At 40.0% G+C, this 18,193-nt stretch overlaps 1 protein-coding gene across 1 annotated transcript in view; it reads left to right on the top strand.

Annotated features, from left to right (window-relative positions):
- Positions 1 to 18,193, top strand: part of ADAMTS5 (ADAM metallopeptidase with thrombospondin type 1 motif 5) — a 46,118-nt gene that overhangs the window by 17,429 nt on the left and 10,496 nt on the right. The window contains exons 3-7 of the mRNA XM_045785478.2: positions 5,779 to 5,946; positions 14,091 to 14,374; positions 15,367 to 15,550; positions 15,917 to 16,092; positions 17,891 to 18,066. Coding sequence (XP_045641434.2) covers positions 5,779 to 5,946; positions 14,091 to 14,374; positions 15,367 to 15,550; positions 15,917 to 16,092; positions 17,891 to 18,066 — 988 coding nt within the window. The remainder of the gene's footprint in view (positions 1 to 5,778; positions 5,947 to 14,090; positions 14,375 to 15,366; positions 15,551 to 15,916; positions 16,093 to 17,890; positions 18,067 to 18,193) is intronic.

Genomic DNA, 18,193 nt, shown 5'->3' with positions numbered 1-18,193 from the left:
AAGAGTTTCTAAACCTATCTGAGGTCAACAACTAGTATACCGCGAGGGTAAGATTTGAACCCAATTCACCTGGCTCTAAAGCCCGAGATTTTGCTGCTATCCTATAATGGTTTGTTAGTGTTCATTTGCCAGGAGATAATCCTGAATTTGCTTCAAAAGGAGATGGACACAGCTAGCTGTAAGGTGAAAAAATTAAGTTTTCTTCCTTCCAAATTATATCATTGAGGCAACATTTACCATTTATGTTTAATGTTTTGAAATGGGAGTTTAAGAATTTTGTCACTTCTACGTAAGGATTTGCATTTGAATAGACATGTATGATCCAATTATTGGAGCTCCCGGTTCTCTTCTCCAGGATTCTGGATTCTCATCCCATGTGAGCTATTGGCTCACTCTTCAACCCTTGGCAAGACCTTCCTACACCTCAATAATCCCAGCTGGAAAATTAGGTAAAATAAAAACATGACCTCATTAAGAAACAGATGCTTCAGCTGAGCAGTGCTTTCTTAAGTAAACACATTACAGAGTTTCTTGTGACTTTTTTTTTAGGATGTGGTGCTGTGTCCCCTTGTTCATTGGTCAGTTTGGGGTCAAGAGACAAGAGTTTGAAATTCTGTTTAATTTTCAGACCAAAGTTTAGAAAAACAAGCAAATTTCTTTCCTGAGGTTAATGTGATAAGTCAGCCCTCATTGTACAGTAATACTTGAGCTGAATAAGAAGTTGGACCAACGTTTTCCTTTATAGTAACATGTCTTTCACCCCGCATACATGATCTCAGATTTCTAACATCAGATTCATTTGTGAATTTAAGGAGGCAAGATACTTTCTAAGTCTATATTGTGAATATCAGAGGTGAAATTTATTTAATGAAATGTCACCCATTTGCCTTTAAATTACAGGGTGACAAGTTATTTGCTAATTCTGAGATAACAATATAATTCAGACTCTTACCCTATAGACTAGGCTTTGACATAATTTCCTGTGAAATTCATTTCCTTAATGTAATCCAAAGAAACTCCTTTCTGATGTCCCTTTGTGGGATGGGCATTCATTAGCAAGAATGTTGTATTTGTGATGTGATTTAATATCAACTAAGAATACATCACTATTGGGCGCCTGGGTGGCTCAGTCAGTTAAGCGTCTGCCTTCGGGCTCCGGTCATGATCCGAGGGTCCTGAGATCAAGCCCTGCCTAAGGAATCTCTGCTCAGTGGGGAGTCTGCTTCTCCCTCTGTGTTCTCCCTCTCTCTCTCAAATACATAAATAAAATCTTAAAAAAAAAAATAGATCGGTACTTTCTCCAAAAGCATTTGCAGTTTACATCTTGATTTTTAATGATGATTTCAAAAAGCAAGATACAGTTCTGAGGTCTGCTTCACATGGGAAAATATTGGATTACACCCGCGCATTACTCTGTTTCCCTCTGACTCCGGTAATACCTTTAATTTTCTTATTTTTGTCTGTAACTGCAAATGCCATTGACAAGCGCACCCACTACTCAAGTGTCTTTGTTCCTTCCTTGCCTCAGGATTTGAGGTGAGAGGTTTCCACTTACATCAATCAAGAACTAAAGATTGACTAAGAAAGACAGCAACGTGAGCAAGATTACTGAAAGCCAACAAACTGCTTTTCAATCTTTTGCATGTCTGCGAATTACAAAATACTAATACCTCTAAATAAAAATATGAATACAAATGCAAATATTAATTTTTCCAAATACAAATACTAATTCTTCCTTAGAGCGAGAGACCGTGGGGCCTCTACTTGAAACCCTGACAGGGAACTGTCGCTTTAAATCTAGTATCCGCGTTGTCTCTTCTCAGGAGGGGTTACTGCCTGAGCTTGGTTGACCTTCTTCAAAACTCTTCAAAACTTCTCTGATTCCTCTTCACTCTTCTTTTCTACATGGACTCGAGAAAGAAATTTCTGAATTGCCTTTCTCTGCGGGTTTCTTGACTCTGTCACCCGCCTCCTCCAAGGACCTCACCCCTCACTAACTCTGCTCTGTATTGTTCCCCAAAAACTCATCATGAGATACACCTTGATAATATAACAAGTTAGTTTAGGGGTCGGAAACATTTTCTCCAACAATTCTTATATTCGTCATGTGTTGTCCTATTCTCTGGAACAAATTTGTGTAAATCCCAGCTCTGCTAATCTTGCTAGAGGCTGCTTGTCGGGGAAATGCTTAGTCTCCAACCCACACCTGTAACTTTAAACATCTCCAAGGGTGACTGATGAACAAATTCTCACTGGAAAAGGTGGGTGTCCTAGGAGACTGGTGACATCATGATACATTCTGATGAAGCCTTTCACAACACCGACTTGATCTGTATTATTGTCAGCTACATTATATTTTAAATTTCCTGGATTCTGGATTTTTCCGTTCCTGAGCTTTTAGTATCATGGTGTGTTTTCTCTAATGTGAGTGTCCTTTTAAAATAGCTTGTGCCTTTATATGTGTCTTGCCACTTCAGGGCTCAAAGATATGGGCAAATTCCAAACTGACATTAGATGTCTTAGCATCATGATTGGGGGATCACATTTGAAAATAACCACCTCTTTGGCTGTTCCCAGCCCTTAGTATGGCTGTCACGTCTCTCCTGAAGAGCATCCAAACATCCCTCACATTGATCTTCCATTTTAATTCCTGTCCAGCTCCTGAAGGGAAGTCACATGGGTCTCTCTCACTGTGCCCTGGTTCCAGCTACTGGAACCGGCTGCCAGTTTCCGTGGGTGCTTAAATGTTCTACACGTTGACCATGACTCCTGTTGTCCTTGAGAGAGCATGCCTCTCCCAGCCAACTGACAGACTTTCTTCATGGAAGACAAAACATTCCTCCAAAGAGTCTGCCTCTCAGTTGACCCTCAAGCCACCCATTCCTGACTCACTTTTGCAGGTCTGGCAAAATTCACATCTTCTTTTAGCTCTTGCTGAAGTGGAACAAAGATTTGTTCATGCTCAGAATGGCAATCTTTTCTGGGTGCCATATAAAAATTCCTCATACGTATCCTTGGCAGCAATTAAGTTACGCTGATAAATTAGTAAATTTAGGGAGCATAAAATTCACTATATTATGCCAAGTTACATGCCAAAAGATTCATAAAACTATACCAAAATATTTTCAAATAAATGGTTTTGCTTTTGTAATTGAAATCTTTACAAAATTAAATGCCTCACCATTCTGGTATGAGAGGAAAAATTGAGGTACTCTGCCAGGTTTCTCAAAGTGAATTTCGTGTTTGCTACATGGCCTTGTATTTTAAATCCAAACTCTGAAACTTACCCTCCTAATGAGGTGAAAATCGCTCGGATGCTATAATAAAAATTCACCTAGGGGCACCTGGTGGCTCAGTTGGTTAAGCATCTGCCTTCAGGTCAGGTCATGATCTCAGCCCCATGTCAGGCTCCCTGCTCTAAGGGGAATCTGCTTCTCCTTCTCTCTCTGTACTTGCCCCTGCTAATGCTTTCTTTCATTCTCCCTCTCTTTCTCTCTCTCTCTATCTCTCCCTCTCTGTCAAATAAAATCTTAAAAATATTCATCTGGAAAGTTCTATTTGTTTAGACACATTTGGAGGAAAAGACTGTTGCTTCATTAAATAAATATGAACATCTTATGAACTAAAATGCAAAATCACATGTTTTTCTAAAATATAAAACCTGTATTCCAATAAATGTTATGTGGCAGAGGTCACCTTAGGCCACTTCCCCTCTCTCTTTCTATGCCAGGGGGAAAAAACCCAAGTGTGAAGCTTCCACACAAATCCCACAATGTTAGCTGATAAAGATTCTATGCTGGAAAAGTTCAAGCAGCACAGAGTGCCTTCTCAACAAGTGTTAGATGTACTTAGTAACTTTGAGCCATTTTGAACAGGGCATGATGAAAGGTTCTGGTTTTTTCTGAGCTGCGGGTTGCAAGAAAAAAAATCAACATACCACCCAAAAATTGGACAAAGCCCTGCCAGTCTTTTGGGACATACTTCACAGACTCTGATGCACATTCGTGCTACCGAGCAAATAAAACGTGAGAGCAAGAGGGTTTTCCCACTGAAAACTTGCTAGGCTGGCAAATGCTATGGAAGTAAATAACTGCATAAATACCATAAAAATGTGGATCTTTGGAGGGTCACTGAGCCCTAGCCACTTAATTTCAGCCACAACAGCAAGCAGCTGCTCAGTGGACAATTTTGTTATGAGGTGTTGGTGATTTAACAAGTTGGCCAAAAGTAGTTGGAATGTGGCATGAAAGATTTCATCTCTGCTGGGTTTTACTGTTGCATGCTGGACTTTTTTTTTCTTTTTTCTTTCTGGTTTTTTTTTTTTTTTTTTTTTTTTTTTGGCAGAATGGCCAAAGTCCCTGCCTTTGGCATACAGGAGCCCGAAAAGAGTGCATTAATCACTTTGCTGTAGTATTTTATACATCCTTTTTAACGCTTTGTGTATGGTTCTATAAAGCTATACCAAAAACAACAACAACAACAACAAAAACCCAACTGAGGTCTATTTGTCTGCTTTTTTAGAGTCTCTACAAACTACTGTCCTGGAATTTTTTTAAAATGGCATTTCAGATTTACTGGTGAATGTCATTTTATTCTTTGACCATGTGAAAATTAATCTTATATAATAAAAAATAATTTTGGTGATAAGACTATGGACTATGAGAAACAAACTGAGGGCTACAGAGGGGAGGGGGGTGGGGGAATGGGATAGACCGGTGATGGGTAGTAAGGAGGGCACATATTGCATGGTGCACTGGGTGTTATACACAACTAATGAATCATCGAGCCTTACATCGAAAACCGGGGATGTACTGTATGGTGACTAACATAATATAATAAAAAATCATTATTAATAAAAAAAAAAAAAAAAAAAAAAAAAGATTTACAAAAAAAAAAAAAAAAAAAAAAGAATGTGGTTAGGATATCTAGCTTGATAGACCGGAAATGCAGTGTGGGATTGCAGCGACCGTGTGTGAGTGCTTTTGGACAACAACTTATCTTTCTAGTATTTGTTTTCTCTTCAAGCTCTAACACTCCATGATGGGCATCTTGGTATTTTAGGCATTTCTTCGATGTAAATGGGTATGTTTTCAAAATATGGAATTTATTTGTGGGATTAGTAAACATGCAGAACTTTCTAAATGAAAGAATTGAAAGGGTGAACTTTGCCTGGAATCGGCAAGTTCATGATTTCTCTTTCTCCCCCCCCCCCCCCCCCCGCCCCAGTCATTTCTCGGATAGCTACCTATTAACTTGGCCAAGAAAACAGAAGTCGCTGATTTTCAAAAACCATCTATTAAGTGTTTGCAACTTGAGGAACATTGAGTTAAATACAGAGATTTCAACAGTGGATGGAGGAGATGCTCTCTGATCTCATGGGGCTCATGGTTGATCAGAGAAGGCGGAAAATTAGACAAGTAATCAAAATAATATGTAGTGAGGCTATGACATAATCCCAGAGTTGCCTTGCAAATCCTGGATTCTAAATAAGGCCTGTTTAACATGTCATTGAGCATGTGTGATCCAGATGGATTATGGGAACGTCCACTCCTTTGTGTAATTTTTCAGTTTTCCCCTTAATGTTCACCCAAAGTGACTGCTCTGACTACATGCAGCTTTAATTTCCCTGGGGGTCCAGTCTGTGCATGAGAAGGCGTTAAAATGAACTCATGTACAATTGGGAGGAATATGTGGGAAACCAAGTGCTCATGTAATTGTCATGGAAAAGTAGAAATGCAAAATCACCCATTATTGCATTCCCTCTCTTCTCTGCTTTAGGACATCTCCTTGGCCTCTCCCATGATGATTCCAAATTCTGTGAAGAGAACTTTGGTTCCACGGAAGATAAGCGCTTGATGTCTTCCATCCTAACCAGTATCGATGCATCCAAGCCCTGGTCCAAGTGCACTTCAGCCACCATCACAGAATTCCTGGATGATGGCCACGGTATGTGTCATTTAAGACAACATGAGCTCAATAACAACACTTACGGGGATTATTACCAGTGTTACTTCATGACATCCTCATGAAGCCCACCATGCCCCCTGAGACAATGGTTGTTTAGAGAGGGTCAGGAAGGGAGCAGAGGGACATTCTGTTGGTGTATAATGCCAACGTCCTTGGTGGCATTATAGCTATGGTATTTTTGCTTTGGAATTGAAAAGTTCAAAAGAAAAGCAGTGTGGGAGACCACACAGAATGCCTAGCCAGTGCCCTGAAAGCCTGGCTTTTATTCCGCCTTTCACCACTAGCTTCCTGTGAGAATGTTGGCAGACATCTTGTTTCCCTGCTATTAATATGACTCTCAGAATTATTTGTTACATGCCTATTATAGGGGTGTGGTTAAAATGTAGGTGACAATTCTGTCGGATCCTCTTTATGGCAACGGAAAACCAGGAAAGGAAGCTCTTTAAATTTGTGTTCACTGGAAGAATCTGGCTTCATCCTGACAGCAGATTCTCCTGGAAGTAGAATGAAAACTGTAGAACAGAAACTGAAAATCAATCTGAAGAGTGGGAAAACACTTTAAGAACTTCAAAAGAAAATCTTTGGCTTTATCCGCTAGATACAGTTCAAGAGCATAACCTACTTTATTAAATTCTGCAAATCGAGGATTAGTGCCGTAAATTATATAAAAATGCCAAAGAAGTTGCACTTTTTAGAAATAACAAATTCTGGCCCTTAAGTAATCTTCAAAACAAGCCATTGCTAATTCCCTAGCATCCCATATGACTTGAAACTACTAGAGGCACAAGAGAATAGATGCATTAGAGCGGAAGTGGTTCAAATACAGACACCATGTAGTTCAACGGACATTACTCACTCCTTTTCTTTTTTTCCTATTAAAATTTGTCTCTTTCCAAAACTGGTGGTTGAACAGAATATGACAGAAATTTTTGATCATAATAATTGTCCATAAAATTATCTCATGATGTATGGTTTAGAGTTAGCTAAAGAGAGTCTGTGATAGTTGTTTTTCCTAGTTCCACGAAGTTTATGGCCTAATGTTTCGTAATATCCTAGTGCACTGGCCACCTTGAACTTTGGCTGCGTAATATCAAAACAATTGATGAATTCAACTCTTTGCAGACAAAAAAGAACTCTGCCACATAGTTCTTTGGTCTCTCAGAGGAAAAATCTGTTCATTAACTCAGTTTTGCTATGTTAGTGGTGAACCGGTAATGTTTTAGGTACTTAAAACTTTTAAAAATATCCTGTTCCTGAAAACAATCCATGCCTAGCCTAGTTTAAAATTTCCCTCAATACAAGCTGTTCTCTGCTCATTAAAAGGACATCCCAATAGCTCAAAGATTAGAAAAAAGCGCTAAGAATGAACGTATTAGGCTTTTCCTTTAGACTAATAATAAGTGCTAATTTTCTGTGTAGCTCAATTTACAATGCTGATTCAATGCTGATACAATTTACAATGCTCAAATATCAATGCTGATAAAGTCCTGCGATGAATGTTTACCTAATTATTTGCCTGTCCACATTGATCAGGTCAATATCTAATGAAGTCCCTCTTGGGTGGAACCCTAGTCTCCACTCTTAATGTCACTTTTGCTGCTTTTTTTTTTTTCAGGTTTTCTGAAAATGAAATAACATTAATATTTTATTTCAGAATCACACATTACACATTCCAAAAGTTTGAGCTCAACTTTGAATCCCTAAATGAATGGATTTAGTTGCTAAGGCAGCAAATACTTATGGCTAAAATGGGACCAATTTTTTTTTTTCCTGTGCAAGTATTAGGTCAGCTAATTACAATGCTGTGCAGAATTTTGTTCCTTATTGCCATAATTTTGGAATGATTCGTTTATTTCATGTTTGTGGAATTCATGATCTTACTTTTTGTGCAGTAAATATGCTTTCAGTATTGTCTTCATTTCTTAACATTACTTCTGTATTTAAAAGAGTCCACATTCAGCTTTTTAAAACTTTTGCAACAAACTTACGTATTTTATACATCTGGCTATGTCCATTCCAGAGATCCTCATGGTAGATAACAACCAAGCGACATAAATTTAGTAGATGTAGATTTTATTCACTGGAACTGATACAATCTTTTTTGAATTTCCCATGTATATGTTAAATAAATTGATTAAATTAGCGAAATTCTTGGAACAACAAATTCTTAATAAGCCTACTTATTCATTAACTCCTTTCATCAAGCTTAGACCCTCTCGCTTTTGAATATGTTGGTTAAGCAGTCTTGTGTTATAATCCATACATACACACACACACACACACACACACTGATTTTATCAGTAGCCTGTAATGAATAAAGTCATTTCAGAATATGGAGCGTCAAAGAAGGCAAAGGTACCATGGTTAGGGGTAGCAAAGCTCAATTATGCTCATTTCAAAACAGCACTCGCGGATACTGAAACGGTGGTATGCTCTAAGCACTGTCATTTAAATGTGAACTCAAATAATTCAGCAACGTTTACACTGCCGCCAAAAAACTGACTTAAGTCAGTTTAAGTGAAAGTGTGGTGATAGGAACTAGTAAGCGCGATTTTGAGATGGTTGAGGCTCTGGCATTTCAACTTCAGAGCTTAGGGGAGAACATCAAAGTCCTAGAGGAAAGAAACACAAACAAACACATCTTTCTTAGAAGACTTGACTGATACCAAAACACCATATGGTAAAACCCTTTTACTTTGCTCGTAGGAAATGACTCAGACTTCCATCCCGAGCCCATTCATTCAGAGTTAATAGAAATAGTTCTACTATTTTTTTTCTGTACTAATTTTCTAGGCCATAACAATTTTAAGCAATGAAATAGTCGTGGCAAGGGGCTGGGGGCTGCACTTTAGACAGACAGACTAAGTGCGAAAAGGGATATCATTTCACAATAAGGGAGAACCAGAAAAGCTGTTCAGTGTAGTCCTAAATCATTAAAAGCTCAGAGGTCTGGCTCCTTTTTCCAAACGGCCAAAAACGGTGTCACATCACGAGGATCCCTGAAGGTACCCCTGTATTCCCGCATGATACCATCATCGATACCCACAAAAAAATGATTCGCAATTATCGAGGAAAATTAAACTGTGACGGTAATATAAACGCAGCAAAGTCATTGCTGTGTTTAAGGAGACGCTCTCACAAAACTTACACAATTTCTCGATGGGACCTAAAGAGTTCTTTATCTGGAAAATCCATTTATGGATAATAGCTCATACGTCTCCCTCTCACCTCCAGCAGCGCTAGAGAAATAAGGTCTTAAAGCACAATTAAATTCAAATCATTTGATTTGTTTTTAAAATTATTAGCCATAAGTAGCTGGACATTTGTAGCACTCTCCCACTGCCAAATGTAAATTCATTAATACTGAGTGTTTCCTGATTTCGTTCCAAGAACTATGTAGCAATTCGGTTATGGTTGAAAAGTCAATGTGCACACGTTAAAATAACTGTGCCTACATATTTGTGATTCAGAAAAGGAGAAGCCATGTCTCAGGGGGACCCCCCCCCACTAGCCTTGCCAAGATACTTGTAGACATTCTGCAGCGTTTGTACAAGTTAGCTGTAGGCAAGCTGGCGAGGCCTCAGAAATAAAGGTAAGCACTGGCAGGGAAATTGTGCAGTGAAAGCAGGTTATTGAATTTCCTTTCTCAAAGGCTAATAACCTTGAAGCCAGGAAAGATAGCCGTGTCCGCTATATCCCTAAGTCCACGGTGCCAGGGGATGAGAAAGGCCACCTTCCACACAGAGACAGCTCAAGAACCGTCTTGACACAGACTGCTAAGGAAAATCTGGACACAGCTTTGAAATAGTAATAGGCAGCATATTTAAAGAACTAAGTTTACAGCCATCCACTAAACACAGAACTTTGGAGGTAAAATGGTATTAGAAACCCAGTTCTCTGACTCTTTTGTCTGTGGAGGCTATAGGCTAGTAATCGATAGGATCTTAACATTCAGTTTTTAAGGTAAAATACTCATACACTTCAAGGTCCATCATGATAGTATCACAGTTTTCACAATGTGTTCTTTGAAAGAGTCTGCAAATAGGACATATATTTTAAGGACATGGTGACCTGTGTTTTTAAAAACACTATGCTTCTTTTTCATCTAATTTCCTTGGTACTACCTTTGCTAGACAGGGCTCTTAAAGCTTGTGACAGTTTCACACACAGACCCCTTGGATGGCTTTCGGTCAGCAACCATAGTCTATACATTTCAATGCCCTTAAGTCTTCTCTGCCACCTGGCTTGTAATGCATCAGTTTCTCTATTATGTTAGCCATTCAAATAAAGACCTAAAAGAACTTTGAGTTGCCAGGCCAGGGAGATACGCTTAGACGTAAAAGGGGATAGCTTGCAATGGACGAGTTTTATTAGGAATATTAATTGATTTCTGATACGCTGTGGCTATTTGGCTGATGCCTAATTTCGTGCCTGTGTATGGGAAAGGAAGAGAGGACAGAAATAACCATAGTGTAAACAGAGAAGAAAATATGAAAAAAATAGAGAAGAACTAACTTTGATCTGATAATTTTCATTAATCATTAAAATGAAGGACAAAGAGTGCTGGCCATGAGATACAAAAAAGCCAACGATTTTTCTGTCTCATTTCCCGAAGGCCTGGCATAACTTCCATCACGCTTAGCATACTCTGTGGCCGTGGAGAGACTGCCGCTTTCTTTCCTTTGTTTGTCCGTCACAAACCACTGCCTTTTACTTTTTCATTTTTCACCTTTAAGCATTTAACTGAACACGGATGGTAAAAACAAATACGCAATATGGACACGTTTCCTATTGTCTTTCTTTTGGGAACTGTCCATTTTTATACATAGGAAACGTTAAAACAAAAGAAAAGAAGGAAGCAGGGAGGAAAAGAAAAAACAAGTTGACAATTTGTGGAAAAGAACAAACAGGCAAAATGTTGGCAGCAAAGCCCAGATAGGATTTCAGACGGGGATCAAGTGAAAAATATGTGAACTAGATAGGAAGAAGCAGTTGAGAATAAGAGCCAAGCAGATTAAGGAAAGTCAGCAGTAGGTTGGCAACTTTCAGAGCTCAATGCAAATGATACTGAAAGATTGACAGATTGACTCTTTCACTCTTCCCCCAATCTGTAACATTAACAAAAAAATGGACAATGTATATTCAATCCACCATTAGATTTAAATATTTCATACCATGAAATTCAGAATCAGGCTCTAGATTAATTTTTTTATTGTTGTTCCATAGTACAAGAATGGAAAGCATTGCATTTGTGAGATTTGTCTATACCTATTTTGTTGCAAAAGGACATAATTCAATGTATAGATGAAATTGATAGACTGTATGTTTCAGGGTAAACAGAAACTAATGCAGCAACGAATCCTGATGAGAACGTTGGAATAATACATTAATGGCAGTTCTGAAATAAATCATTTGATTATAAGCAGGAAGTCATCGCCAGGTGACCTCTAAGGCAAAACCATAGAGCTGAGATACAGTATCTTTAATAGCAAAGCAAATGTGTGATTCATTTTTAAAACTTATACTTTGGACCTGAAACTAATGTAACATCACGAGTCAGCTATGCTGGAATCAACAAAAACGGAACAAAACGTATGCTTTGATATGAAGCTTTTTAAAGAAATGCCACATCTTGAAGTCTCCTCATTATAAGTTGATTTCAAATTGAATTCTGCATTTCTTTCTTCTTATCATGTCCTAGGGAAATAGAAAGAGGTCAGTGACTCCACTTCCACAAAGAGGTGGTGAGTTATTCTGACTCCAGACAAACAAGGTGGACCCAGGCCACGTGTACCCACACATGTTAAAGACTTCCCAGCTAATCCCTAGTGACGCAGTCTTAATGGTTCTGTGCTTTTTAGTAAAATAAAAGTTTCCTAAAACAGCACTTTTGAAGAATTGGAGAGCATTCTTGCTGTCTCAGAGATTTGTTGACAGTCTTGTAACATCAGCAATCTGTGGAGCATTCCCTGGTTTATACAATCTTCTTGTTGTTGTTGTTGTTCTTCTTCTTCTTTTTTTTTTTTTTAGTAACAATGAAGATAACCCTTCTCCTGGAGTTCTCAGTGCCTAATCTTACCATCTCCTAAACAAAGCTGAGTGAGGGTTTACTATCATTCTTTCCTATTGACTCCATGTTGATGTTTTTCTTTTAACTCGATGTTTTTCTCCCAAAGTTCTTTTTGGCTGGATACTTATTTTTAATGCTTTTTCTGGCTTGCCTTCAGAAGCTTTACCTCTTCAAACATTCTGGCTCTGAAATTAAATAGGAACTCTGCTCTGTATTCATTTTCATATAATGCTTCCATCACAAATTGACAAATTCTAAGGTATTCACTTTGAAGAAACTTGAACGTAGCTGTGAAAATATTTGCAGTATACTTAAAACATGCTGACTATTCCATGTCTCGGTAAAGTAGGGCTGAAATGTGATTTTCTTTTGTTAAGTAAAAAGAATGACTCTCAATATATCTAAAATTGTTAAATACGCTGAGCATAGTATCAACTGTCGCTGTTTTGTATTTTTCTGGTCACCCTTTGTATCTCTGTTAGTTATTTTTACCCTTAACAGCGTCACAATGAGAAGAGAAACATTTCACAGAGTTTGAAAATCAATTAGGGAGAGGTTAACTAACTTGGTCGAGAACACTCACCAGAATTCGACTTTGGACTGGGTGTTTCTACCATTAGGCACAGTATCCACCATTTAAAGGATCCCTCCACATGCCTGCCAGGTCAACACTGAGACAAGAAATCTATCCACACGGGGAGCAGAAGTGAGATGGGATATGGTGAGGAAGGCAGGCTCAGAGCATAAACCCCTAAGAGCTATGTGACCGTGGCCTATTTTTTTCATTTTTCAGTTTCCTTATCTGTAAAATAAGGAAAATACTAGAAACTGCCCTGTAGAGTGAATACATTTAAGAAAGAGAGAATGGTATAACTGTGTAACAAATATTTGTTATTTTTAATACTATGAATAGTTGGCAAGCAAATCCCAAAATCCCAAGTAAACAAAAATGGGCAGAAACTGATGGGCGACATGCATGCTCCCATAGGCCCAGAGAAAATTCATGGTGTTAACTACAGGTCAGGGATTCTTAGGGAAGCTTCTGAGGGGAGGGGAGGCTCGTATCAGCTTCTGAATTTGCATTGCCCGCCTGTGTGCCCACTTCTCTTGATCCCCCAAGCTCACTCCTTTATACCCCCCACATTATGTAAGGAGATCACCAACTAACTTGTGCGACATACTGGACCACCCAACAACCACTAGTTGTAGTAAAGAACAGACCCAAATGGTGACAAAGAAGAAGGATTAAAAGATGGGCTTCATCCCAAATTATCAAAGATAATGTCTGTTTTTTGCCCACTGCTCCTTTATTCTGTGACTCTTGAATTCTTTATAAAAATTCGCATAAGTCTAGAAGAAATACTTCATATCTTTTATTGTCTCCACTTTATTGGGAAACCCCAGGGGGTGGGAGGGGATCTGGGTCATTTTTGTGTTTCCCCGGTATCTAGTATGTTTGCTAGGACATTGTAGGTGCTGACCAAATGCTTGTTGAGGGCAAGAATGAACGAGGTCTCCCTTTGTTATTATTTAGGGAATTAATGGGGAGGGGACTTGGGCGGGCACATGAAGAAGAGAAAAGCTGAACGTGGAGAAGAGTATAAATAGCGTATGTGGAGAAACGCTGTTTCTCAGAGTTGTAAATGCTTATTTACTATTATCGTTGTTGTTGCTGCTGTTATGTCCATTATATTATTTCCTCTAGGTCCATCCCAATTTCTCCTAGTCCCTCAGCCCAATGGCTATTTTCACAACTAATTATTGCAAAATAATTTTATTTGATCATATCACTGCCATCATTAGACATGCCCCGGAGCATGTAGCCCATTGAAAAGCCTGGAAGGGGTTGGTGAACGCAAAGAGGTGCCCTCCTCCATCCGCGGGGGAGTCCCTGCTCCGTCCCTGGGGGAGTCCCCTCTCCAGGGCCTCAGCCTGCACATCTGTGGGCGCGTGATGTTCCCACAGCAGCTGGAGCCCTGCATTTTCAGATTCACGACTTTAGTAGCTTGAAACCTAAACAGAGCGCAGTGGTCAATCTCGGTTGTTCTTTCAGGTAACTGTTTGCTAGATCTACCACGCAAGCAGATCCTGGGCCCCGAGGAACTCCCGGGACAGACGTACGACGCCACGCAGCAGTGCAACCTGACATTTGGGCCCGAGTACTCCGTGTGCCCGGGCATGGACGTCTGCGCCCGCCTCTGGTGCGCCGTGGTGCGCCAGGGCCAGATGGTGTGTCTGACCAAGAAGCTGCCCGCCGTGGAAGGGACACCATGTGGGAAAGGGAGGATCTGCCTGCAGGGCAAGTGTGTGGACAAAACCAAGAAAAAATATTACTCAGTAAGTGATTTGCTTGTCACGCCATGCCCGGAGACGCAGGATCTGAGGTCCATTCCTGTGACATGTGTGGGTCTATCACCAGAAGGCTTTCTTTCCCAGTTAAAATATTTTTCCTCGAGAGGCCCAGGCAAAGCATCTGCTGGCTGTCCTCTGAGTTTCAAAGTCCCAAGCGGAGCACTGACATTCGGCACAATGCTTACGTGTTTTCAAGACTATCCCAGAGCTGTGCGTTCTCAGATACTCTGACAGCAGCCAGGAGTTCTTCACCCCATCCTTCAGCAAGGAGTTTATAATATTCTTCCCTCAGGAAGTCTCTCCGCTTCCTGCTACCCTGTTTTCCAGAATGATTATTCCCCCGCGGCGTAAGCACAAGTGGTGTGTGTATGGGGGGCAGGTGCACCTCAACATCTGTCACATTCCCTCTAGACAGAGAAGGACTCTAGTCTAATGAGGACTGAAGCCAAACTCAGGTCAAATACATTTATGCCTGGGACGGAGGCTCTGTCTCCGATGGGATGTGTGAGATCCACAAAGGGTTGCAGAACGTCCGTGCTAAACAGGGAGAAGAAATGTAAATACAACCAACTACGCAGGCATCATGAAAAATCTTCAGCATCATGTATTTTGTCAAAGATGCAGGATCAGAGTGGACAGAAAGTTAGCTATGGCTCAAGTGGTTATTAACAGAAATGTATGATATTAGAAGGTGCACAGAAACCTGGAGTCATTCTTGCAGTGTGCTCAGACTGCCAGGGAAACATTCAGGTCCTCGTGCCAGGAGGTGGCAGGGAGCAGAAGAGATGACTCACTTAGAATTGGAATTGCACTATAATTCCAGAATGTCCCATATCTGTGGCCATGTTCAATTCAGTGAAAATTTATACCGTGATGGGGTTTCCACTACAGCATCAAATGCAAGTGATTTCCAAATGTACATTTGGAATGTTTTTTTCTCCCTTCTGCATTAAAATGTCTTCTATTTTCTATTTCAGACATCAAGCCATGGCAACTGGGGATCCTGGGGGTCCTGGGGCCAGTGTTCTCGCTCATGTGGGGGAGGAGTACAGTTTGCTTATCGGCACTGCAATAACCCTGCACCCAGAAACAGTGGCCGCTACTGCACAGGGAAGAGGGCCATCTACCGCTCCTGCAACGTCATGCCCTGCCCACCTAACGGTACGATGCTCCCAAGTGTCAGTAACCACCATGTGCCACGTGTAATTTGTATTCTAGCAGTAATAAATAAAGGAGGCTGGAGAAATAACCTATTAATCTTGTACTTCACAGTTCCACCAGTGTTCAAATCAATAACAAATACATGAGCGATTTTTTTAAACTATTATTAAAAATAATTAGGTATTTAGAGAGTAGGAAGAAAATAATTGTTGCTTTCAACTCCCGTGTACAGATAAAATCCAAGGCTGGTGTGTAAAGAGGCCCTGAAAACAGTTTGCATATTCTTGTTAAAATGAGTTAAATGCACAAGATTCTGTCTAAGTTTCAGCATAGACAAAGTAAAAACATGACATGTTTGTTTTTTAGGTAAATCTTTTCGTCATGAGCAGTGTGAGGCCAAAAATGGGTATCAGTCTGATGCAAAAGGAGTCAAAACGTTTGTGGAATGGGTTCCCAAATATGCAGGGGTCCTGCTGGGGGACGTGTGCAAACTGACCTGCAGAGCTAAGGGCACCGGTTACTACGTGGTGTTTTCTCCAAAGGTAACTGCACGCCAACTGTCCAGAAGCAGTAGACATTCTTGCCAGAAATTATTTGGTAGATTGAAGCCTAGAGATACCAAATACCAACAGTCATTATTTTTTGGCTGACTAGATTTTGGAGGGTTTTATTTTCACCTCTGTAGTGTCTATATTCGCAAACCTTATACAAAGAACAACAATTATTCTGTAAACAAACAAGTAAATGTTTTAAAAGCTATTTTTGAAAAGTCATAACTCTGTGTCAGGGAAGGTGAGGTGTCACCTTCACTTCAAAATAGCCGTGAAAACAACTAGAATTTCCTACGTATGCTTGTACAGGGCACTGAAAGCAAAAAAAGCTTTCTACTTCTCTATCATTTAATTAAGAATTCCTTTGGTGATTTATGAAGATAGGTTTCAAGATCATCATCTCTGACCCAGACCTTTAAATGTCTTGCACCCTTAATACGAATCAATATCCCTATCGTTATACACGTGATAATATATGCATGTCAAATTATCCCTTATTTTTCACAGGAGTGCATTTTCTAAATTACTAACAGTTTTATTTCTCACAATCCATGTTATGCAGCAATTTAAAATACTGTTTATCTAATTTGTAAGCAGATGCTACGTTTCAAATCACTTCTAAAAGTGGCCTTCAGATTTGTATGAAATAGGACTGAAAAATAATTTCATGTCCAACTGAAGTAATTTTTAAAATACTTTATCTTTTTATTGCAAGATAGTGCATTTTAGTTTAACAAATATGACAAAGAATAAGAGCAGAACTATCACCTGGCAATGCCACATCTGGAGAGCTGTGAGCCTATTGAAATACACCCTACTTCAGTTCACACACACACACACACACACACACACACTCACATACGCACACGCATATGAAGAGTTGTATATACACAAATACAAAACACGTCTGTTTATTTACACATATGACTACATATCTTCTTTCTATATGCACAAACCAGGGTCCATATATGTACTCTTTTATAACTAGCTTTCTAAGTATATACTGATTCCTTTACTCAAAATACATTCAGTGTCTCCCAGTAAGTACTTCCCTCTGGCTTCCCCAGACTGTTTCTACACTAATCTGTGGGTCTCTATTTCAGCATCTGACAGTTGAGCACGTGATAGGAAATTCTTTCCAGCCATTCACGAGGTTTTGAATGTCAAGTTCAGATTTTCAAATGTATTACTATAGCAACAATTATGCCCCAAAGAAGGATCTCAGCGATCTTGAGCCTGCTCTTTTTCTGCTTTCCACCCAAGTGACAAGTCCCCCAGGCTAAGTGAAATCATACCAGGGGACTGTGCTCTGGCAGAAAGGGAGATGAATACCTTGGGTCTCCTGGCATATTTGGAATTAAGCTCAAGAGAGAAAGGACATAACCCACATTAATCCCAGATCAGCTTTCTGCCAAGACGTCAAGGATTTTTCAGCTAGATACTCCAGGGTAGGGGTCCCTGGGTGGTTTAGATGGTTAGGTGTCTGCCTTCAGCTCAGGTCATGATCCCAGGGTCCTGTACCAGGGAGTCTGCTTCTCCCTCTCCTTCTACTGCTCCCCCTGCTTGTGCTCTCTCAATCCGTCAAATAAATAAATTTTTTTTAAAAAAATCTTAAAAAAAAAAAAAAGGTACTCCGGGGCACTCTGGTTTTGGGTTGGTCGGTTATTTTTCGATGCACTATCCCAGTCAAACGCAAACCTCCACAAATTAGAACTTGCTGTTTTACCATGGAAACCAAGTACCTGTGCACGGGCATCTTCCCACTGCTCATGGGGTCCTTGTCATTCAGGTGACGGATGGGACTGAGTGCAGGCCCTACAGTAACTCCGTCTGCGTCCGGGGCAAGTGTGTGCGCACTGGCTGTGACGGCATCATCGGCTCGAAGCTGCAGTACGACAAGTGTGCCGTGTGTGGGGGAGACAACTCCAGTTGCACAAAGGTGGTTGGAACTTTCAATAAAAAAAGGTAAGGTGATAGAATGGTTGCCCTGACAGCAATCAAACCAAGCTTTAGACTTGCATGACCGAAAAAGGGGGACTTGTGTTACATCATAAGCTGTCTGTGGGAAGAGGTCCAGCATGGCCCTAGTCAC

Source organism: Ursus americanus, chromosome 4 (genome assembly GCF_024610735.1).
Source record: "Ursus americanus isolate L20-20 chromosome 4, mUrsAme1.1.p, whole genome shotgun sequence".
Lineage (NCBI taxonomy): Eukaryota > Metazoa > Chordata > Mammalia > Carnivora > Ursidae > Ursus > Ursus americanus.
Note: the sequence above shows the minus strand (reverse complement) of the source record. Positions and strands in the feature narration are given on the sequence as shown.